The sequence below is a fragment of the Python bivittatus genome, unplaced genomic scaffold, assembly GCF_059951505.1.
Source record: "Python bivittatus isolate LINGU-HERP-01145 unplaced genomic scaffold, Pbiv_v1 ctg000480_np1212, whole genome shotgun sequence".
Lineage (NCBI taxonomy): Eukaryota > Metazoa > Chordata > Lepidosauria > Squamata > Pythonidae > Python > Python bivittatus.
The window spans coordinates 79,644,170-79,668,862 of NW_028277075.1; the positions used below are offsets into that span (position 1 = coordinate 79,644,170).

A 24,693-nucleotide genomic window follows, 5' to 3' on the forward strand; every position below is an offset into this window, starting at 1 on the left:
GCAGCAGCAGATAAGACACATTTCTGGAGTCCCATGAGATACCACAGTTTAATCAATGGGACCCAGAGCATGCCCACCCTGCCTAATTTAATAAGATGGGCAGAGATAATTGGAGAAAAAAGTATTATAAATTACCAGGCCCCAAGCTATGAATCTTGAATTGCACCTGGAAACCCAATGGTAACACTGCAGATCATGGAGTGGAAATGTTACACAGGTGTAATGCTTGCACAGCTACTTTCTGGACCAGTTCTAGCTTCCATGTCTTCAAGGGCAGTTCCATGTAGAGTGCATTGCAATAATTGAGACAAGAGATCATAAGTATAAGCCCTACAAGGCAGACCAAATAAGGAAACTCACTACACAGGACTAGAGCTAAAAACCTCTTCCAAGTCTGCGTATGTTTTCCCTTCTCTTCCTCTTGTACTCCACTGAGTCAAGGGGAGCCAATCTGAGTTTTTTCCTAATACTTTTCTGCCCCATTGTGATGGAATGTATCTACAAAGAGGAGGGTGATGTGAGAGATCAAGGCTATCAGGAAGGAGCGGGTGCATTCCAGGAAGGGAAAGGAGACAAAAGACAATACAGTCCGCAAGGGGAATGTGAGAAGCAAAAGACGTTCAGGATAACCACCCCCTAGAATCTCCCACTTGTTACAGTAGTATAGATTTAGTCTGGCAAGATTCTGTCTATAAGGTGCAAGCAAATAAAGGAACTTTACTCAACTGAACTGCTTTACCATTGTTCTTGAGCTGGGCCTGACACCCATGGATTTAATGCATACTTTTTCTGCACCTGTTGTTCTCCTAACAGCTTCTACTTGCCTTCTCCAAGATCATCTCCATGGCTCCTTATGCTAAGCCATGAGTGATTGGGAGCAGTATCTGCTAGTCCAGGAAGGGGTGCAATTGACATCCAAGATAGATTTGGGGCAAAGCCCTCTTGGCCACAGCTGCCACTTGCTCTTCCAGTTTTGGTTCTGTTTGGGGAAATGTATCTCCCTCCCTCCCTCCCTCCCTCCCTCCTACAAAAAAAGAAAAAAAAAAACTTGAGGAGGAGGAAACTACTGCCTGGTACAACCAAATGTCTCTAGTGACAATATCAACTGTATGATGAGTGGCTTAATTCATTCCATGAACAGACCTGAGCCCTCATCTGGAAGTATCCACGTACCCTTAGAAGATACATATTCTAGAATGCAATGTGGATAGCAGGAATTCTATTAAAAGCCTGCTAGACAAAAAAAATCTGCACTTTCTAGGTATTAATTTATTTATTACATTGGTCTACTGCCTATTCCATAGATTCAAGGTGGATTACAGCAGTTTAACAACAACATCCATAAAATAATCCACCCTATAAACAGCTACAACTAAAACAAAACAAAACAAAACAAAAATGGCTGCTCAACATATTTGTCACTGACCAAATGCATACCTAAACAGAACAATTTTCACAGACTTCTGAAAGATCAATGCAGCAAGGGATGCTTTATCTTAGGAAGTAAGGTCTCGCAAAACGTTGGGGCAGCAATAGGAAAAGTCTGCCTTCTGATTCCCAATTTTGTTACTTATCGTAAGGCTGAGGCCTTAAGCATCCTTCACTCAAAGATTGCAGCAAGAAGTTTGAGGGGAAGGCTCCAAAGATTCCAGGACCAAGCCATGAAAGGCTTTTAGGTCAGAACCAATATTTTGAATGAGATCTACAAATCTATTGGCAAACAATGTGGCAACCATAATGCTAGTATTAGGTTGCCAAAAGGATTCACACCTCTTAACAGCTATAGTGTTACATTTTGGAGCAAATGTAGTTTCCAGGTAAACTTCAAAGCCAGCCCCAAATAGAGCGTGGGTTACGTTACTCTAAATGTACAGTAATGAAAGAATGAGCTACTTTTGCCAGTATATCCTGACTCAGAAAGGAGCACAACGGATACATCAGGAGGAGAGCCTTCTCTGCCGTTGCCCCTGCCCTTTGGAATATTCTCCCCCCAGAGGTGCAGCGGGCCCCTAACCCTACCCTCCTGGCTTTCCAGAAAGGATTAAAGACCTGCCTCTGCCAGTGTGCATGGGGCAATATCTCTAACAATCCCTAGGGGTGGTTAGTGCCCTGAAGACATTCCCTGAGTTATTCGCCGATTCTCTATCTCTCTTGGAATTTATTTATTATTAAGATTGTTTCTATTGCATTTTAACTGATTTTAACTCTGCTGAAAATTGCCCAGAGTCATTTCAATGAGATAGATGGTGACAAATTTGATATATAAGCAAACAAACAAATAAAAAAATAAAAGCTGCACTAACGTCCCAGTTGCCATGGCTTCACCTGCTGCTCAAGCATAAGAAGTGACTCCAGGAGAACTTTGTAGTCATGGACCTGCTCCTTCAGGGGAAATACAATCCCATCTAGAACTAACACTACTGTAGAACTGGAGAGTTGAGAAGGATGTATTTTGCTATTGAATACCTATGAGGAGTTTAATAAGACCGGGAATGTCACACCCCCTCCATTCACATTGAGCAACTAAGGCAATTTTGATCCCATGCCCAGGCCTGAATCCTGACTGGAAAGGACCTAGGTGATCCATTTCATCTAGGATGTAGCCTAAATTGGCTGTATCAAGTGACGGCTTCTTCAACAGAGCTGCACCATCACTTCTTTCAAGATGAATGGTACCTCCTTCTCTCTCGAAGAGCCATTGATCACCTCCTGAATCCAAGCACGCATAAACCCCAAGAAAGAGCCAAATGACACATGGAATCTACTCACAGGTGCCAGAACTCACAGAGCAGAAAACCTGTCCACTTCTTTGGACTCCACAAATCAGACAAATACCAGATGATCCTGGTAATACAAAGATAACAACTGAATACTGCACTTCATTTTTCTCACCCCCTTTTCAAATTGGTACATCCCAAGTGACTTATAGGTATACTGTATGTGCTGCAACAATCTAAGATAATATAACTTTAATAATAATATAACAATTAAATTTTAATTTTAATTGTTAAAATTAAATAATTGTAAAGGCATCACATAACCTTTAAAAAGCTAGTTCAAGCAAATGGTTCGTGTCTGTCTATTCTTCTCGGTTGCCTTTTTCATCGTTATCAAATGCCTCATTAGAATGAGATGTATTTATGAAATAATGGTCAGGAAAAATACTTGTTTCCACTGTTACATTGCTAAACAACCCAATAGCTACTAAGTAACACATATTATTAAATAAAACACATTAAAGGTTGATCTCGTGGAGATAGTTTAATTTTAATAATCATAATGTTTAGGAATGTAGTCGATGTAATTCTTTTTCTTTCAACAAATTTACATTTCTATTGCATGGAAACCATAAAAATATCTTTATTCATATTCAAGTTTAGAAATGCAGTTTTAGGGTAGAAATATATGGCAAACTCCAGTATTTAAAAAAAAAAAATCAAAGCATTTTAATCTTTTAAAGAACATTTAGCAAAGCAGAAAGTTCAGTCTATCTGAGTATTGCTACATTTAAGTATTTCATTTCAACGTGAGGCCAAAATGGATGCTGAAATTTTGACATTTCCTGTGGGATGGAATTTCCATTTATGGAACAACTTTAATATTCTGCACATGTTATATTGGAAATTGCCTGACATTTCTTGCTTAATATCCTTTTTCTTTTTTCTTTTCTTTTTAAAAAAGGAACATCCCCCTGGCACCATAGAAAGCTTGTTAAGAAATAGTTCTTGTATGTACACCATTTAGCATGTATTGAGTCAGATATCAAAACTGTAATAATTTTTATTAAATATCTCCTGGCTAGATATTTGTATATGCTGGTAACATTTACAATGTAAGGGTAATGATACTTCTGTTACAACACTAAAATAATAGAACAAGAAATCACATCTATTGATGGTAGAAAAAACTAACTGAGAAACAAACAAACAAACGTTATGGACACTGGTTAAAGAAGATCAGGACTGGGCAACATACAGGCTACAAGAAATTACCAGTCCCTTTCTCTGTATATTCTGAATGACTCAATTGACAAAAATGAGCAGAGTCATTTTCTATATTTAACATACATATAAAATGTGTGCTTCCATATGTAACACACAATGGAAACTGTGCCAAAAATTCTGGCCTTGCCATCTTCCAGTGATGTCATTACTGCACTGCTTTACCTTTTGCAGACTTTGGCTATTAAGAAAAAGTATGATTTCCCCAGTCAGAAAAGACAACCCAGGTGACGACCCTCTCCTGTGTGCACACCAATAGGTTTCTGAAAGAGCTTCTCCCATAACTCTTCCCTGTAGATCGTAACAACTGGGCAGGTTCCTATCCTCAGCCCCTCAGCTATTCAGTTACTAAGTTATTTAGGATTTTTAACACTAATACCAACACCTTGAATTGCACATGGTAAGCAAATAGGAACTAGTCCACATATTTCAGCCAAGGCATCATGTGTTCTCAATACCTTGTACCAGTTAAGAGCCTGGCTATCACATTTTGCATCAGAAGTATCTTCCAGATATTTTCAAGGGTAGGACTATATAAAATGTACTGCTGTAGCCAAGATGGGATGGAACCAAAGTGCAGACAACTGTTGTCAATCTGACTAGTTCAGAAAGAGCTGTGCCAAATACACTAGTGTAGTTCTGTGAAACTGTTCCTCACCACAGTTACAAATTGAAAACACAGTGACAGCTGCAGATCAAAGAGAGTACCCAGACTATAGACCTGATCTTTTGGGGTGAGTATAGCCTCATTAAAATCTGGCCTCAAAACATGATTTCTGTCGTATTTGGATTTCATGTCAGCCCATTTCTGAAAGTACATAATGTGGAAGAGTAGTTTTGTGTCATCAGCATACCAATAGCAACCCACTCCAAAACTCTGAGTTTTCCACTGGCTTCACATAAATGTTCAACAACATGTGACAGAAGATGGAATCCTAGGACATCATAGGTCAATGGCCTAGAAGTTGAACAGGAGTTCCCAGCATCAGATTCTGGGCTTGGCTCAACAAATAGGGATGGAATCAAGACCAATCCAACCAGCCAATTCAAGAGGATGCTATGTCAGTGTTATTGAATATCACTGATAGGTCCAAGAAAATTAGGAGGCCACATTCCCCTTATTCAGTTTCTGGCATAGCTCATTCATAAAGGCAACCACAGCAGTCACAGTAACTATCCCAGGTGAAAGCACAATTAAAATGGGTTCAGATGATCAAAATCATCCAGTTGTATCTATAGTTGCAAGGCTACCACCATTTTGCTCAACTTTCCTAAAATTACCGTTGTGTGGAAATGTATTTATTATGCCACCGGATAATTGTCAAATGAATCCAAACTGCTGAACGTTTTCAGAGTTTACTTGTTTCCATTGTGAGAAACATCAATTTATACATTTCTTCCCTTGTTCTTTTGCTCACTATAGAATCATCAGAGGAATCTGCCTGTTTCACTTTTGATGTATTTAGTTTTTTTTTAATTAAACTGAAGTTTGTTCCATCCCATGTATGTACCCATTTACAAATAATTGTAAAAATAATACAAGAAATCTGTGTTTCTCACATTTGTAAATGTTCCCAAATGTTCATTTGCATCCAACAGTGCGATCTACTTACAGTTATGGCAGGTTGTTCCAGCGTAACCAGTTTCACTACAATCACAGAAGAATGTCATCCAAGACTGGGAACATTTTCCTCCATGTTCACAATAGTTTGGTAAACATCTAATTGGGAAGACACCAACAAAATAGGCAACTTTATTTTAACCAGATTACAGATAGGCTGAAACAAATAACTTTTTGCATTTTATCTCTCCTCTCTAAACCGCTATATTTGGCACAGACGTGGAAAAAAAAATCTTCTCAACTCTGTTCTTGGCTTAAAACAAATACTTTCAGAAAAACAGCTTGCAATGAACAGACATAATTCAGATGAGAGCCCAAATTGATACTAAAATACAGGGCAATGGTGTGGGAGTGGGGAATCTCTTTTATTCAGTATCCAAGCAACAACAATGCATATTTTATTCTACTCTTAGATAAGGAGAATGGATATCAGGTGAAAAGCAGCACACAACCTTTTAACAAGGTATTTCTTCTCTTTTTAATATCACCTTTTTCAGTTCTCACTGTAATTTCAGTTGCTAATATGAGTATCTAGCAGTTATTTACTTGCTCTGCACAAACCCAAATGGTCCATGAATACAAAGGACAACATGTTTTTTTAAAAAAGAATCATTTTATGAATAGAATTCTTCCTTCATCCTTTTACCCTCATTGTATTTTCACAATTAAAGCAATAGAAACAGCGTGAACAATGGGTAGGAAGTTGCCAACTATATAAAGGCACTGTGTGGTGGGCCTGAAGCCCCCAAAGAGCTCAGTTCAGCTATGTGAATATGGTCACAGATTCTACTCTCTGCATTTTGTTTTTCTGCTCAAGTTTAAAACTGGATTTCCTTAATTCATTTAAACCTAATAATAGATGTTCCTGAAATATAAGTGTAGGGACTGGAGAGAATTTTGTTCCATTTATTTTCTGGTAAGGATTTATCACAGTGGGCAGTTTCTTCAGGAACGAGATAGACGCACTAAAGGCACATCCAGATACCCAGTTTAATGTGGTCTGATCCAGTTAGTGAGGCAGTAAAAAGTACATTACACTAAATGCACTCTATGTAGCCAGTCCCTACTCTGCCTCAGTAACAAGGCCAGTGAATGGGGCTGCCCCAATACTTTAAGATCCATGACTGGCGGATTTCCCAGCTGGCAGGAAAAACATCCACCAATCACTCCCTGTAATGTAGGCCAGGACTGTAGAAGGAGGGAAGTCTTGACAGTTACCTTCTATCAGAACCTTTCCAGTTTGCTTAGAGAGGTCTTGGTTTACTACCTACCCATATAATGTTGCTGCTCATACTACTGGAAGAGGTAAACCAGGACCAGAACCTGTCTAAGTACTTTCAATAGCGACCATGGTGCTGCTGTTGCTAGAGCAGACAGATGTCTTCCAGCTCTAGTAACCTTCTGTAACCTGCTCTAGCATAGAAAGGTTATTTTTCTAGCAGTTAGTAGAAAAAGTGGTAACAATAGAAGAGAAAATGTGTAGCTCAGGGTTGAACTGTGGAGTCCTTGGGGTTCTCTGAGCTTGGTTGTTTTCTTGCAAACGTTTCGTTACCCGAAACATTTGCAAGAAAACAACCAAGCTCAGAGAACCCCAAGGACTTCATATATTGTCTTAAGACATAAGTAGTTTGTTTGGGTTTGCTTAACATATTGTGTTATCCAGCCATTGAAGCTTATAAACCAGTTGCAAACATTTCATTACCCAGCTAGGTAACATCTTCAGTGCTAGCTTTTTTTTTTTTTGTTGGTACTGATACTGTGTCCTTCTGATCTGTGGTATGATTGTCTGCCTTATGTTTTCTTGGGTCTCTGGGTTAAGTCCTATAGTTTTAAATGCTGCTTCTAAGGCTGCACAGGATTCTAGCTGATTAGCATTGTCCACGTTATAGTTCTGCAGTGGATAATGAGCAGCTGGATATGTTGATTACCCATTCTGGTTCAGGTAACTCTTTGTTTCTGGGGTTTAGTTTGAGCTGTTTAGTTTGAAGTTTTGTTTTTCTTTTCTCAGCATGTCTTAGGGATGTGGTCTTGATGGTGGTTGTCAGTATATTTGTATGCTCTGAAGATGTCTCCTAGCTGGGTAACGAAACATTTGCAAGAAAACCACCAAGCTCAGGGAACCCCAAGGACTCCACAAAAAGGGGTAGACCAGAACTTAGCCTGTAGAGATGTCCTGGTTTATGGCTTTTTCTAGCAACGTTGATGCTGCTACTCTTCTCCTGGTGTCACTGCAGTCCAGCAGCAAAAACTGAAATGACCATGGAGTGAAGTTGGCAGCTACCGGAGAGGAGAGGATATGCCCACAGAAGCTGAGAGCAGCCAGTAGGAGCTGCTGCATTATTTCATGGCCACAGCCAAAGCAGCCACGCATCATGCAAATAGCAAGATATGTGTTGAGAGGTGAAAAAACTACTACCACATCAGACCAGACCTGGTCAAGTGATCTTGGTTGTAGGCAGGAGATGAGAGGAGGAAAGCTGCATTGTATGGAAGTGTCCTTCAAGAATGGTTAGGCAGATATCCTCAAACCAAAGTTAGGGGGATGTTTAGATATGCCCTCAGGGATTTATTTCTTTTTAAAGCATTTGGGAAAAAGCAAAATTGCAAGATTCCAGGCAAAAAGTTTAAATGCTTGAGCCTTCAAACTCTAAGCTTGAACTCTTTATATTTAATTATGCCTGTGATATTGAATTTGGATTGCCATTCCCCCCACTTTTTTTTTTTTAAAAAAAAATCTCCTTACTTTTAAGCATTACATGGTAATCGGTACAACATAATCATTGTCAACATTTTGAGATAGGCCAGGTCAGGAAATAGTGTAAGGATTACAAGAATGCTACTTTGCTGTTGCAGGGTATAATAACAGAATCTTGAAAGCCTCTGGCCCCTGTTATACCAAACAGACTCAGTGGGGTTATTTTTGAGTTTCTTTTTCATGCCTTCCCTTTCATAGGACTGAGTTGTCTTTCTTTAATTGCTCCTTCATACCTTCCTCTACAATCATAGCAGGAACATTTTAGATTTGTCCAGTACACTTTAGTGAAAATTTTAGTTTACCTTTTAATAAGAAAATGGCTGTTAACACACAGCTACCAATCTCTTTGGTATCAAATTTGTATGGAGGAATTATGTAGTTTTAGCCTTTCACCTGAATATAGGCCAATTAACCCTTGTGAAAGCCAGGTCAATGTTAAAGGAACAAATTAGGGACAGTGATTGTCAGAATGGTCTCACCAGAATTCCTGAATTGTATTACCAAATGTTAGACTGAGCAAGGCCTGCATTAAAGGGTATTTACACAGTCTAACCCTGAATAAGTTTCTACAGCCCATTTTACTACTCTTCCTTCAGCATTGTTCATAGATAGAATTCCTTACTCAACTTTGCCCTTGTGGCTGTCGGGAGGTAGAAAGGACTATGGTATTCTGAGACCAGCTTTCCTCTCTCTGATTACTTTCCAGTTTGAGGGTCATAAAGATCAATGTTATGTTCCTTATTTTTTAAGGGATGTTAACTCTTCACTTACATTTCCAGTTGCAAAATACCTTTACCAAGCCATACAACTCTGCAAAGCTTTGGCTTAGATGTGTTGTTTACTGTTTATAGGCAATTTTTTCGGTAATGAGTTTTCTGTAGCAATCTATTTTTCTTTTTTCTTTTATCATCTATAATGCTGGTTAAAGACCATTCCTATTTGTGGATATAAAGTTTCCCCCACCCCAAATTATGGATCTCAACACACACACACCCCGACACCCATTTCTAATAAAAATTTGTGAACAAGCACTGTTTGTCAGAGTCAAGAGCAATGGGCTAGATGAAACAATGGTTGGTGCTATTGCCTGTCCTTGGAGTGAGAGCGTTGAATGAGTAGCTGCCTCTTCAATCTAAACTGGACTTCCATTCAAGTCTACTAATTATGGTCCACAATCACACAGTACATTTGACCTATAATCTATTCAAATTTACCTGAGATTTGACACTAAAGGGTAGAGCCAAGCACTCATGAAGATGTAATGACTATGGCCAGCATGCACAATGCCATCCTACATCTTTTCAGTCTTCATGCATTGAGAAGAACAACTGTCTGAATTCAAAAGAACTGAAGTTTAATCTGTCTCCCAGTATGCAAAGGGTGCCACTCTCCCCAATGAACTATTTTGAGTAAAACATGAAAGGCAGAGGGTTTGGTGCCTGAAGCCACCCACAGACTTCATGCAATTAGGACCTAGATAACACTGCACATATATTGCCTGCTACCTTCTGAATATGCAATAACTGAGAGTGATGCCAAAAATGATATAATTATTATGTAAATTGCTGTGCTGCGAAGTATTATTTTTTCCTTCTAATCTTTTTAGGTTCCATTTAGGGCAAAGACTTTCCCAAGGCAGGTTACACATATAAAATCATGATAATTTTTTTTAAAAAAAAGAATAATAAAACATTAATGAAACCAATAATGGCTAAAACCAGAAGTTAAAACACATATTCCCGATACAAAAATCAGACCCAATTTCAGAGCAATAAAATAGGACACATGAGCAATAAAACCAATTCAGGATAAGGCTTCAGTAAATAAATAGCCCTGCAGGGTTTTCTTTAAAGTTGGCAATGATGTGAAGGAAACAAACATGCTGGCAAAAAAGTATTTTTTTTTTTCAAATGTACTTTTTCTTGAATTTTCGTCTCTTGAAGTTTTCTTGCAAAGGTATAAAATACAGAATAGATTCTGGCTCACTCTGCTATTTCTTCATTTTGCTTTGCTTTTGTTTTGGTTATAGGATCCAGCTGGATTTCATAACGACTTGGAAGGCTTTCTGCCACTCATTCTGTTAATGCCCTGGTTGGTACATAGAATATGGAGCTTCATCGGGTAGCTGATGTAAAGAAATTTAAAGATGATTTAGAGATGATCTTGGGGAAGGTATGAAAAAGCCATAAAGGGAGGGAGGGAGGGAGGGAGGGAGGGAAGGAAGGAAGGAAGGAGCTATTAAGAAGGGACTTGGAGAAGTGATTTCACAGTCCAGAGATTGAAGCAAGTGTGAGAAAGACTCTCAAAATAATTCTGTCTTCATTTTGTTTAACATAAGGTGGAACAGAGAGAAACTTGGACTGGCTCTCAAAATTCAAAATTAATGTCTGCCTTTTAAAGTAGGTCAGGTCGAGAAACAGATACCGCAGAGATTCCAGGAATGCTACTTTCTTGTTGTAAGATATTAATACAATATAATATAATAATGTACAAATCTATAATAGAGAGCCCATTTGGAGTAGTGGTGAAGGTGCTGGCCTAGAAACCAGAAGACTGAGTCCTAGGCCTCCTTTAGGCATGAAAGCTGCCTGGATGACTTTGGGTCAGTCACTCTCAGCTCAACCCACCTCATAGGGTTGTTGTTGTGGGGAAAATAGGAGGCAGGAGTATTAGGTATGTCCACCACCTTGAGATATGTATGTATGTATGTATGTATGTATGTGTGTGTGTGTGTATAAATAAATAAATGGCAGGATAAAAATCTAACAACAGCAACAACAAAACAACAACAGAATCTTAAAAGCCTGTCCAATTTTCTCTTTGTCCCATCTTATGTGTGTGTGACTTTGAGTCATTGTTGACTCCTAGTAACTGTCTGGACCAGTCCTTGCATTTTTCTTGGCAAGATTTCAGAAGTGGTTTGTCCTTGCCTCCTTGCTAGGGCTGAAGGAGAGTGACTGGAACTCACAGTCTCCCAGTTTCTAGGCCAGCACCTTAACCACAGCATCAAACTGGCTCATCTCATCTTATACCTAATAGTAAATTAATTTGAACTGAATCCAAATCCTGCAGAGTTAAATGGCCTGGTATTTCCATTAGCTTTTAAAAAGCCTCTTAAAACTCCATAACCACAAGGGAAAAAATATGGGCACTTGGTGGAATCAGCCTTCAAGATACTCTGAGGGTATAATTTGACATCATATGCTGGTGAATTCCTTCGTCAGTGGCAAGGTTGTAAAGTTGAATAGGTAATGCAAAAAGAATATAATTTTCTTAAAGTGAAGGTAAAAAGAGAAAATGTTGAGTAATAAAATAGGCATACATTTAGAATCGAATCCTACTCCAGAAAAATAAGTCACACATATCTCTAGAAAAGGAAGCACTGGATAATATATTCCAGAGATAATACAAGATGGCTCTTAAGTTGCAAGTTTATACATATGATATTAGGGGGGTTCTGACAGAGATTGAGGGCAGGCCTATCCTTCTGAGTTATACAGCAGACAGGAGGGTATGAAAGACCAAGTGGACATCTTAAAAATTGTTTAGTCCTTGTTTTGGACTATATCCAGCTGGGCACAGCATTCCTATTCCTCTACATCCATCCAGCCTTGCTGGCAGGAGAATTCTGGGAGTTGAAGTCCACACCTCTTCAAGTTACCAGGTTTGAGAAACACTCCTCTGTGTGGGCTGAACATAGAGGCTGGATTCAACCAACCTGCTAGTTGGTATGCTAAGAGAATACAATGTGCACAACATTCTTGGGCAAACTTAGAGCTTTAATTCATTATGGCATCCTGTAATTATGAAATCCTACAGCAGCAGTCCAAAAAAAAAAAAAAAAAATTGGGGGCGGGGGAGAAATACATATAGCCATCCAATAGACTGGTTGGGAGTTGTTTTATGAGATGTGTCAAAATCCATCTGCAGCATGGGTAGCAGCATTAAATGAGCATTGTTATATCTCTGGGCCAAACGATGCACAAAAGATACAGAAAGGTTGCATAAATGACTTACTTATGTGTTGCCTACTCAACCTTGGCTGAGTAAAACAAAAACAAAACTAAGTTGATCTGGATCTTGGCAGGACTTGGATAGGAGTCTACTAGAAAATCTCAGTGCTGTAGGCAAAACTGGGAAATCAATAAGGTATCCTAGAAGAAAGCAGTGGCAAACCACTTACATATTGTTTCCAAGAAATGTGCCAGATATGTCCAGCACCAGGTGTTCAGCTTTATTTGAGGAAATCTTTACATTTTCCTTTAAAAGAGAAAGAGAGAGAGGGAGAGGGAGAGAGAGAGAGAGAGAGAGAGAGAGCTATCCTGACCTAGCAGACTTCCTTTCCCCAATCACCCACCCATACAATTAAACCAGATCCAGCCTTTTTTCTCCTGCTTATTTAAACTGTCTAATTCTCCTCTGATCTGTCTAGCTCTAGTTCTGCTACCAGCTATTTCAACATAAACAGATACTAGACCAGAAAATGTTTACGCTAAGCCAAAGTGTCCATCTAACATCCCTTCAGACATTGCTTGTCTTTTTGCCAAGCCTTACAAAAATGATACAATATTGGCGGTGTCCATTATAACAGACATAAGGGGGACTAGAAAAAAGGAACTGCTTAATGGCCAGATATGACATGAAGTACCAATTACAGTATTTGTAATATGTTCAACCGAATCTTTAAAATTTGTGTACTGCTCATTGCTCATGACTGACAAGTTCCACCAGGACTACATATGCTATATAACTTAATAATAATGCTAACAGAACGTATGCCCTAACAGCTACACTAAAGTAATATTTATTTTATTTATTGCAATTATTGTATATCCCGTCTTTTCTCTAAGAGCTGAAAAGAACATACATGGGAATGGGGTTGTCTCCTTCCAATTTCTCATTCTAACAATCCTGTAGGCTGAGGCAGAGTAAGCGATGAGCAACCTGATCAGGTGGGGAACTGATCCTGGATCTTATGAGCCCCAGACCTTTACCTTATCCACACTACATTGCTTCTCCCTAATTGCCTGATTTTTTGTTTAATTTGTTAGCAAAATTTATAACGGACTCCTTCAATGTGATTTTTGGAGCACTTGTGCTTACTTTGTTTTTATTAAAAACGAAACCAAAACAAAACTGTGTGGATTTAGGAGTTTGCTAAGACAGACCTGCCATTGATTGAAATGCAACTCCCTGCTTTGCAATTCTTCTGATGGCTATAATTTAATTGCCATCAGGACAGTAATACAGTTACATATTGTAAATTAATTATCAACAGTAACCTCACAATTATTCAACTAATTACCTCATAATTGAATGCTCATACTCTTGTGCACATTAGAAGACGAACCCAAGCTCTACTGAATTTCAGTCACGATTCATAATGATCTTGCCCTGTGCCATCAATATGGTGCTCTGAAAGCTATCTTCTTAGCTTGTTTCAGAAACTACAAGATGGTTGACTCAGGGTAAAAAAGAAAAGGGTCTGATCTTTAACAAGCATGGCCTATTCAGGCTTTAGTAAAGAGAATGCATGAAAACAGAGATAGACACAGAGATGGGGATGAGGAGGGTCTGCTTTTTTTCTCTTGAGAATCTTGTATTGAGAAGGAGGTCTGAAGAAGGGTTTTAATTACATACAGTGATCCTCTACTATGGGATATAGTCTTCCAAAGAATTAGGAATCCTAAACAGTCAGGATTCCCATTGATGGATGAATCTATATTCACTTGAACATGGTTAATTTTTTTCTTCAGATCTTCTCTATCCAAACCAGGTGATTGGGTCGGGGTGGAGGGTAGACCGGAGAAGGTCTCTTCACCTTCCTTGTATGTATCTTGTTTTGGAATTCCTGAACAGAACTAACATACAGGAACCTTTCTGGCCAAAGGAGCTTTGGGGATTCCAGGATACCAAATAGGCCTACTTACATGGTATGACATTCTGGAAAATGTATATCCCAAGTCTAAGGAAACAGAAGAGGACACACAGAGGCTACAAGGAAGTGTTTTGTCCTGTCATATATACAATAATGTCACTGGGATTGTTATGAAGCTCAAACTTTAGAATGGGCTTGATTCTATGGCAGGAGTTCCTAAACTTTTTGCCATCATGCCTCCCTTTAGTGTAATCTTAATGTACATACCTCCCCTAAAATTCCAAACACCAAAATGAACACAAATGAACAATTTAAAAAATAGCATGCAACTTTGGAAAAGGTGGATTTATTGTAACCATGTAACTAAAAGGTTCTTCATACCTCCCCTGGACTCTGTCTGTACCTCCTCAATGGAGGTACACCTCACCATTTCGGGAAACCTGGTCTATGGGAAGAATTCTTTCCTATTACTAACTATAATAGCATTTTTTCAAAGTGTAAGGTGTTCAGCACCTAAGATAATTTAGGAAGCCAATGAGGATGCAGATCACTGAGACAATGGTCAAATAAGGACAGGTCTCCCAACTACAGTGGAACCTCGGGTTACGAACGCTTCTGTTCATGAACTTTTTGGGTGACGACCAGCTCCGGCCACAAAATTTTGCTTCGGTTCGCGAACTCTGCCTTGGGTCACAAACAGGATCCACGGCCATTTTCCCTCCCGTGACACGGTCCGTGGCCATTTTTCCGCCCATGACACGTGGTCCGCGGCAATTTTTCCGCCCCTGACACGTGGTCCGCGGCCATCTTCCGCCCCTGACACGTGGTCCGCAGCCATTTCCCACCCCTGACACATGGTCGTAGGGAGGGGGACTCTCCCTCCAAGCAATAGCCGCCTCCCTGTCCTCCACACCAGAATGGATTAACGGTAATTACATTGAACCTTATGGGAAAATTTGCTTCGGGTCGCAACCAATTCGGGTCGTGACCAGAGTCGCGGAACGAATTAAGTTCGTGAACCGAGGTTCCACTGTACATCAAAACTAAAGAAAGTGCAAGAATCCCAAGTTCTCACACTCAATAATATTTTTTCTTTGGAAGAGAAAAAAGTAGAAAGCAATTTATTTTCCATCAAATCAAATGAGAACAGCCCCAAACATTTTTCATATAACTTCATAAAAATATTCGGATTTTCATCCCCCTGCAAGAACTACACAAGAGAGCAGAGTATCTCATTGCCATTTTAAACAGTACTACTTTATGGCTGAGGGCCTCAGTGTAATTGCCTCTGACTCAAATTACTTCCGCCTTAGATTCTGAATATATACACCCTGCTTTCAAGCAGGAATTAGCTGCTGCATCATCACCTCCGAGGTACAGAAGCATGGGCTATGCCCAAGGGCAGCTTAAAGAGACAAATATAGCTATCTTGCTGTAGTTCAAGAGTCCTAGATTCTTAAATTAGTTCCCAGTTAATCATGGGAAGGTCTCTGGATGCTCTGAATGTGTCACACAACATATTCCTTCTTTGGTAACCTTCTGGCAGGAGAGAGAGGAAGAAAGGGAGAAAGTGTGCAAAGGGAGAATCCAAGTCTTTCCTTCCCATGGCATTATTACAACTAGTGGCTTCTGTCACCATTTTTTCTCCCAGTTTGTTCTACCTTGGCTGACTAATTTTCAGTGTTCTTCTTTCTGACAAAGAATAAAATCTTGCTGGATAATTATCACAAAACAGTTTTTCAGCTCTCTGAGAGAGAAAAACCAATAATCTAGGGCATCAGCAAAATATAATAATAATAATAATAATAATAATAATAATAACAACAACAACAACAACAACAACAACAACAAAAACAACAGCAGCCGCTTGTTACAAAGAATAGTAATAAAATAGTAATAGCTTGTGACAAAGAAATGGCTAGCACAAGTATTAAAAGATGCCAATATTGTAATATCAGATATAAGCAGCAGCTCACTGCAAGAAACAAACAAACTGATGTACAGCACAGCTGAAGTTATAACTGAATACCTTGGATGCAACAAGAGAAAAAGCCAAACAGTGCACCACCAAAATGGAAGTTCAGGTTGGAAAATCAGCATGCTAAGATCAGATGTAAGGAAACTAGAACAGATGAAAGAAAAGAAGTTGAGGAACAAAAAGACCAAAGAATATCTGATCAAGAAATATCACCTAGAAAGAAGTAACATCAAAGAAGCACTGGAAATAATACAGCAGCAAATAACAGCCATAGCCAAAAAGATCAGCAGATACAAAGCTCAAATAGCACACTATAGGCAGAATCTCCAATTTCAGTTGAATCAGAAACATACTACCAATCCATCAATGGAAAGACTGCAATTAATCAGTCAAAACCTGACAAAGAAGAAACAGTGCAGTTCTGGGCGCATCTATGGGGCAACCCAAAGAAATACAACAAGAATGCAGCTTGGATAAAGGAGGTGGATAAGAATAAAAAAGAAGGTGAAATGAAAGAACTTGTAACAGCAGAAATGGTAGAGAAAAGGGCAAGGGACATCAAGAATTGGTCAATACCAGGTGAAGATGAATTGCATAGGTTTGGTTGACTGGTCTGCACCCACTCATTGCCAAGCAGTTTAACAACATACTTCAAGGATGTGATATTGAAGATTGGTTAACATCTGGCAAAACCTACCTGATAATGAAAGACCCAGCAGAAGGGACAGCACCAGGCAACTACAGGCCAATTACCTGCTTACCAACAACTTTCAAATTGCTAACTGGTGTGGTAGCTGATGCACTCCAACAGCATCTAGTTGAAAACAAGCTCGTTCCATCTGAGAAGAAAGGAAACTGCCCAAATATCAGAGGGGCAAAAGATCAGCTCCTAACTGGCAAGATGATTTTGGAAAACTGCAAGAGAAGGAAGACCAACCTGAATGTAGCTTGGGTTGATTATAAGAAGGTGTTTGACTCCCTGGCACATGATTGGATAATCAAGTGCCTAGAAATAACAGGAGTCAGTAGAAACATCAGAAGCTTCATGCAAAGATCCATGGCACAATGGAAGACACAGTTGCTGGTCAATGGTGATAGACTGGGAGAGGTTAATATCAAGAGAGGAATCTTTCAAGGAGACTCAGTATCACCACTACTGTTGCATTGCATTGAATCATTGCATGGATTCTTTTTGTATTCTTCAGTATTCGTTTGTTCAATATTGAACAAGTCAGGTCATGGCTATCAAAAATCAAAAACATCTGCCACGTTATCCCACCTCCTTTACATGGATGATCTGAAGCTGTACAGAAAAAAACCATCTGAAATGGAATCGCTGCTATACACTGTCCAAATATACAGCCAAGATATTTAAGTGGAGTTTGGACTGGACAAATGTGCCACCTTTCCCATCAACAGGGGAAAAACAGTGAAAACTGAAGAAATCAAGATGCCCTATGGAAATAACATCAAGAATCTGAATGAAGAAGATCACTACAAATACCTGGGCATGCTTTAGGCTGGCAACATCAAGCACATTGAAGTCAAGAAAAAGGTTATAGTGAATACATCAGAAGAGTGAAGAAGATGTTAAAGTCCAAACTCAGTGGCAGAAATACCATCAAGGCAATTTAGACCTGGGCAATTCCAGTCATTGGATATACAGCTGGAGTAGTGGACTGGACTCAAGCTGAACTGAAAGCCCTGGATAGGGAGACCAGAAAAATAATGACAATGAATCATGCCCTTCATCCATGCAGCGACGTTGACAGACTTTACTTACGAAGAAGCATAGGTGGGCGTGGAATGTTGCAAGTACATCAGAGAGATGAAGAAGAGCAAAGGGCATTGGAAGAATATCTGAAGGACAGTGAAGAAGAGGCACTGAAGCTAGTACACTATGAAGGCTTACTGAGTATCAAAGAAACCAAACTGACATATAAGAAAGACCAAATGAAGAACAGAAAAGAAACATGGCAAGGCAAAGCATTACATGGCCAACAGACAAAAACAAAACAAAACAAAAACAAACAAACAAAAAACTAGTAGGCAAAGCAAATAACAACAAGACCTGGCAATGGCTAAGAGCAGGAAAGTTGAAGAAAGAGACGGGGGGCTAATTCTGGCTGCACAAGACCAAGCTTTAAGAACATGTGCATACACAGCCAGAACTGAGAAGACAGCAACAGACAGCAAATGCCGCCTCTGCAAAGAAGCTGAAGAAACAATGGACCACCTAGTAAGCTGCTGCAAGAAGATCACACAGACTGACTACAAACAATGGCATGACAAAATAGTAAGAATGGTTCATTGGAATATCTGCAAGAATACCATTTGCCTGCAAGCAAGAACTGGTGGGAACACAAAACAGATAAAGTAATAGAAAATGAAGAAGCTGGGACTTTAGAATTCAAACAGACAAGCACCTGCCACCCAATACCCAGGCTTAACAATTGTTAATAAGAAAGACAAAAAAAGTCTGGATAGTGGACATTGCAATACCTGGAGAGAGCAGAAGAGAAGAGAAAGAACTGGAGAAAATCACAAAATACAAAGACCTGCAGATAGAGATAGACTGACTGTGGCAAAAGAAAGCAAAGAGTACCAATAGTAATGGGTGCCTTGGATGCAATCCCAAAACATCTGGAGCACCACTTGAAGACCATCAGCATTGACAAAATCATCATCAGTCAATTGCAAAAGGCAGCTTTACTTTGAACAGCTTATATCCTGTGATGATACCTTTAGCACCATCAAACAATAACAAAATATGTCATATAAATCTAATGAATGAATTAATAAGTAATGTCTCAGGTAATTAGGCTTGGAAAAAATGTCTGTTGAATTGTGAAAAGTGCCATTCAAAAGAGACTAACTCAACTTGGTACCTTCCAGATATAAATGTTCAAAGGAGGGAGGGTACATGACGAAAATGTGACACAATATGGGGAAGGGGAAATGCTGCCAGGCTTTCAGGATTCAGTTAATAAAGCCAATATTAATAAAAGGAGAGTTCCAGAATTTATTGTAGAGTCCATTTCCTGATCTGGCCTATCTCAAAGGGCTGACCTCAATTATGAAAGCCTGATAGCATTTCCCCTTCCTTCCCTCTTATATCTGAAAGAGTCAAGGTGGGGCAAATTTAAGTTTCTTTCTCATGTTATCTTTTTTTCCCAAGCTCCATTCATATTTTGCTAATGGTCTTCACATACCTTCTCCAAGGTTAGCTCTGTAGTTCACTGTATCTATGTGCCTTCAAGTCAGTCTTGACCCCTGGCAGCTGCCTGGACAAGTCCACAAAGCTTTCTTGGCAACATATTTGGAGTATTGCCTTCTTCCTAGGGCTGAGAGTATGTAACTGGCCCAAAGCGACCCAGTTAGCTTTCATGCCTAAGGGAGGACTAGAATTCACAGTCTTCTGGCTCCTAGCCTGGTGCCTTAAACCACTATACCAAACTGGCTGTTATGATCCTCTACATGTATATAAAAAGGCAGGATTCTTGGATGTTCGATAGAAAACCTGTTGTATGCATGAAATCCTATTTTTCTGTAATAAATCTACTTATCTCATCTTCTTGAGTCTGCATAGGTATGCAGGAGGGAGACAGTTTATTCACCATACTTGATATGAAGCCCATGACACCTTGTCAGTTGAGGGCCAGTGTTCGGTTGCTTGCATTTCACTGGATGCCAATTCAGGCACACAGGTTGCTCAAGAGAAGCACTGGCATCAGAATGAAGCTCCTTGCAGGCCTCCCATGAAGCTGAGGAGGGATAATCATGCAAATCCCATGATCGTGGCCCTGACCATGACCCATGAAGGTGACATGTTTAGGTACCATTATTTGTAGTGTGGAAAAGAGAAGGATGGATGCAGAATAAACATGGCAGTTCTCCAAGGAAATAATGTCAACATAACCACAAATAAGGAAGGACAACAAAGAAGTGTCCTTAGATGGCTTTTTCTAGCTCACTGCAGGTTAATTATTTCAGGGCACAAACAATTATTAAATATTTCCTTCCTAACACCAAGCAAAGGGATTTGATTTTGATATAAAATAAATGAAATTAAAACACAGGGGGCATAATTAGAGAGGAAGGTCTCTCATTTCTGTGGCCAGTCTCATTTAAAGAAAAGACGTTAATAATCTGAGCTACAGATTAAATGTAAGAGAAGAGCTGAAATGTGCAAGAATAACCATATTTTTTCCCCCATTTTTTATTCTTTCCTGATTTTTTCCCCCTTCCTTAGCTTTCAACAGGGTCTAATTTCCCTCTGGTCTATTTTCTGCAATACAACATACAAGCAAATAGTATGAGTGTGTGAAAGAGTAGTAAGGAGAGGAAAAAAAAAGTTAAGTCTGAAATTACACTTCAGAGCAAACAACAGGAAGGCAGGCAGCAACAGGAAGGAGGTCCAGGAATGATAAAGCTACACCATAGATTTTAGGATCTGTAACTAACATCTTAAAAAAAAAAAAAAGTTTTAAATTGTATGCCATGGAGCTGTTACAGAACCATGAGTAGATGAATGACTGAAAATAAAGACCAGAACAGAATAATAGGTCAAATTAGTATCATTTGGGAAAGTCGCCTAGCAGGTAGAATCAGATGCAATTGGAGAGTTTAAAGACGTGAAGTTAGGATGGAAAAAGACACTTGATGAGAAGATCTAATTCCTCTACACAGGTTCGCCTGTAGATGATGTTTTAACAGGACGCACAGCCAAACTCTAATCCTGCATGTCCCCCATATGTGTAGATGCCTCTGAAACCTTTATGTACTGAGTGCAAAGTTATGCAAGTTGATTGGCTGAATGTGCTTACAAGCTTCCATGCTTCCATGTAAATTCTGAATGATCATGGACTCCAACCATAGAAAATAATTACAATTCCACCCATGCCCCATGACACAGCTACGTTCCTTTTGCCTTCTCCCACCATAGACCTTGGTTCTTAACACAAAAGTTCCACAGAGAAGCCAAGTCTGCAGAAAGGTGGGGCAATACAGCTTCGTCAGACATCTAATGTTACAGTACATGTGGGCTGATGACTTGCAGAGAACTAGAGTAAATCCCTAATACAACATAATATTCCAAAGCCCCAAATTCAACATTTGGGATTGAACTGGGTCCAAATCTGTTGCCAACTACTGAAAGTAAAAAATAAATCCCTTATGGACTTCTTGCTGAAAAAAGAAAAAAAATGAACTGATGATTTATTGATTTGATGATTAGAAATGGTAGATTATGGAAAGAAGGAAACTTTGATGTAACCTTAGAGAGAGAGGGTAAAATATAAATGTACTTTATAACTGCTGTTAAGAAGATCAGAAGCCACTTCTTTATTATTTTTTCTTTTTTCCCTTCTTTTCTACCTCTTTTTCTTTATTTCTTTTTCACTTTTCTATTACTTTTCTCTGTTTCTCTTATCATTAATTTAAAATCTGTATTGTTTTTACGCTTTGAAAAAACTTCTTTAATAAAAATTATATATATGAAAGTAAAAAATAAATATATAAATCAAATAAAAATCTGGAATGTGAAATAAAGATCTAAAGGAGACGCCCACCATGGAGGCCAAGATTGAGACAGGAAGGAATTCAGGAAAATAGTATATTTGATCCAGTTTCCCAGAACATTACGTGACTACAAAGAGCTGTAGTCATGGGGGAGAACAGAACAGGGCTGTTCTACTATACCAAATGCACCCCGAGCAAGTTCTTTTTATTCTTCTATTCTCCAGAAATTATCAGGTGACCATAGCACGTTTCACGAAGGAGGAAAAGAAAGCTGTAAATGAGTGTGTAGAGCCCAATGTGAGTGTTAAATAAAGAAACAGCAGTAGTCACCTTCTCTTGTAGAAGGCAGTCACTTTTCTCCAGTTCTTAGAAAAGAACCCACCTCTCTAAATTAGCCTGCAGAGCCCAATCTAAACGTTAAAGGAAGAGTTCATCAACAGCGGTTGCCTTCTCTGCAGGAGGTGACTACTGCTGTTTCTCCCTTTCTTTAGCAAAGATCCAGAGGAACGAGAAGTAATAGACGCTGCCAACTGCTGCGTGTGAGTGCCTGGAGGGCTCCCCCCACCCTGCAAGTTAAAGAAGAGACCTTGGTCACTCCCGGCAAGGAAAGGCAACTGCTTCTACCTTTCCTTTCACAAACATAACCACAGCTGTTGCTTAAAACTGCTTTCTTACACCGCAGTCCATGAAAGCTTTCAGCGACAAGACAGTGATCCATTTAAAGGGGGGGAAAAAATGGGAACTGTTGGCTACATTACAGGTCAATACATAAAACTCAGATCTCTAGGATTCACTTTTAATGCTGCTTCAGTTTTTAATGCTACTGGAAAAGATGGATTATATTTCATCATGATACTGAAATCTGAACCATCTTCTATTTTTTTTCCAATGTGCAACCCAATACCTTTACATTTGATAATAATGATACAAGGTAATAAAAAAGCACTGAACTTTCTCTGAGACGTTGCTCCACCCCCATCCCCCTCTCTACACATGAAGACCATTTTCTTCCTGTGTTTCCATTTATTTGCCCTGAATTAGTCCCACCTAGATTTCTACAGAAATCTAACAGTAGTGACCCTCAATGTCTCCTTTGAACTGTAAAAACTCCTAGGATTAGTTTTGTACTGTACATACTAATACTAGCTTCTAAATACTAGCTTGTCTCAAAACACTTTGCTATTTAAAATACCCATCAAATGCCTTCACATTTGCGTTCATTGGCTATATCAATGAGCTAAATAGAAAATTCATTACAGTAAAAGGCATACAAATTGTCTTCACTGAAAACCTGAAATGGTTCAGTTTGCCTTTTTAAATCATCCACACAGTGATAGAGCCAAAATTTACAGCAGATGTTCAGAATATACAGGAGAAGAAATTCCAGTTTAAACAATGGAAATGCTTTGCAAAGATTAGTTCTATGATTTTGAAAGGCACAACAAAACATGAAGGACACATTCTTGAGATGAGTGCTGTTTTATTTACACACACACGCACACACGCATGCACGCATATATATATATATATATATATACATACACACACACACACACACACACACACACACATATTGTACCTATGTATAAAATTCCCCTCTCACCCCTATGGGTGGTATGTGTCTTCCTCAATCTGGGGTCCTCTACCAGAGGCCTGGGAGTTTGAGGGTTCTGCGCAGTATCTCAGCTGTTCCTAGCACTGTGCTCTTCTGGACAGAGAGCTCTGAAGTTGTTCCTGGGATCTGTTGGAGCCACTGTCCCAGCTCAGGAGTCACAGCCCCGAGTGCTCCTACTGCCACTGGGACCACTTTGGCCTTTACTTTCCACATCCTCTCTACTTCCTCCTTCAGGCCCTGGTACTTCTCCACCTTCTCATACTCCTTCTTTCTGATGTTGCTGTCACTTGGCACTGATACATCTATCACCGCTGCTGTCTTCTGCTCCTTGTCTACTACCATGATGTCTGGCTGATTGGCCAGTACCTGCCTGTTGGTCTGGATCTGGAAGTCCCACAGGATCTTAGCCCTGTTATTCTCCACAACCTTCTGTGGAATCTCCCATCTGGACTTGGGAGAGTCTAGCCCATACACTGTGCAGATGTTCCTGTACACAATGCCAGCTACTTGGTTGTGCCGTTCAGTATATGCTGTTCCTGCCTGCATCTTACACCCTGCCACTATGTGTTGGACTGACTCTGAGGCCTCTTTGCACATTCTGCCCCTTGGGTCTTGTCTAGTGTGGTACACACCTGCTTCTATGGATCTGGTGCTTAGTGCCTGTTCTTGTGCTGCTATGATCAGTGCCTCAGTGCTGTCTTTTAGCCTGACCCTTTCCAGCCACAGATAGGATTTCCCAATGTCAGCCACCTCAGCTATCTGTTGATGGTACATCCCATGCAGGGGTTTGTCTTGCCATGGTATTTCCTCCACTTGAACTTCCTCCCATGTCTGCTGCTGCCTGAGGCATTCTCTCAACAGCTCATCTTCAGGTGCCATTTTATTGATGTACTCCTGGATGCTCTGGGTTTCATCCAGGACAGTGGCTTTGACACTTATCAGACTCCACCCACCCTCTTTGCAGCTGGTGTACAATCTCAGGGTGTTGGACTTGGGGTGGAAACCTCCATACATTGTGAGGAGCATCTGGGTCTTCACATCTGCAGCCTCCATGTCTTCCTTTGGCCAGCTCACTATACCGGGACGGTATCTGATGACTGGCAGGGCATACATGTTGATGGCATGGATCTTGTTGTTCCCATTGAGCTGGGTCTTCAGGACCTGTCTTATTCTTCAGTGGTACTTGGATGCTGCTGTCTTCCTTGCATCCTCATCGTGGTTCCCATGTGACTGTGGGATACCAAGGTATTTGTAGCTGGTCTCTATGTCTGCTATGTGGCCCACTGGTAGTTCCACTCCATCCATCTTAACTACCTTCCCTCTCT

General features: G+C 39.8%; 1 protein-coding gene across 1 annotated transcript in view; it reads right to left on the bottom strand.

Moving 5' to 3' along the window:
• The window catches only part of CNTNAP5 (contactin associated protein family member 5), a 406,384-nt gene that overhangs the window by 158,119 nt on the left and 223,572 nt on the right, over window positions 1–24,693 (bottom strand). Inside the window, exon 11 of the mRNA XM_088146406.1 lies at window positions 5,615–5,721. Within this exon, the coding sequence (XP_088002532.1) occupies window positions 5,615–5,721 (107 nt within the window). The remainder of the gene's footprint in view (window positions 1–5,614; window positions 5,722–24,693) is intronic.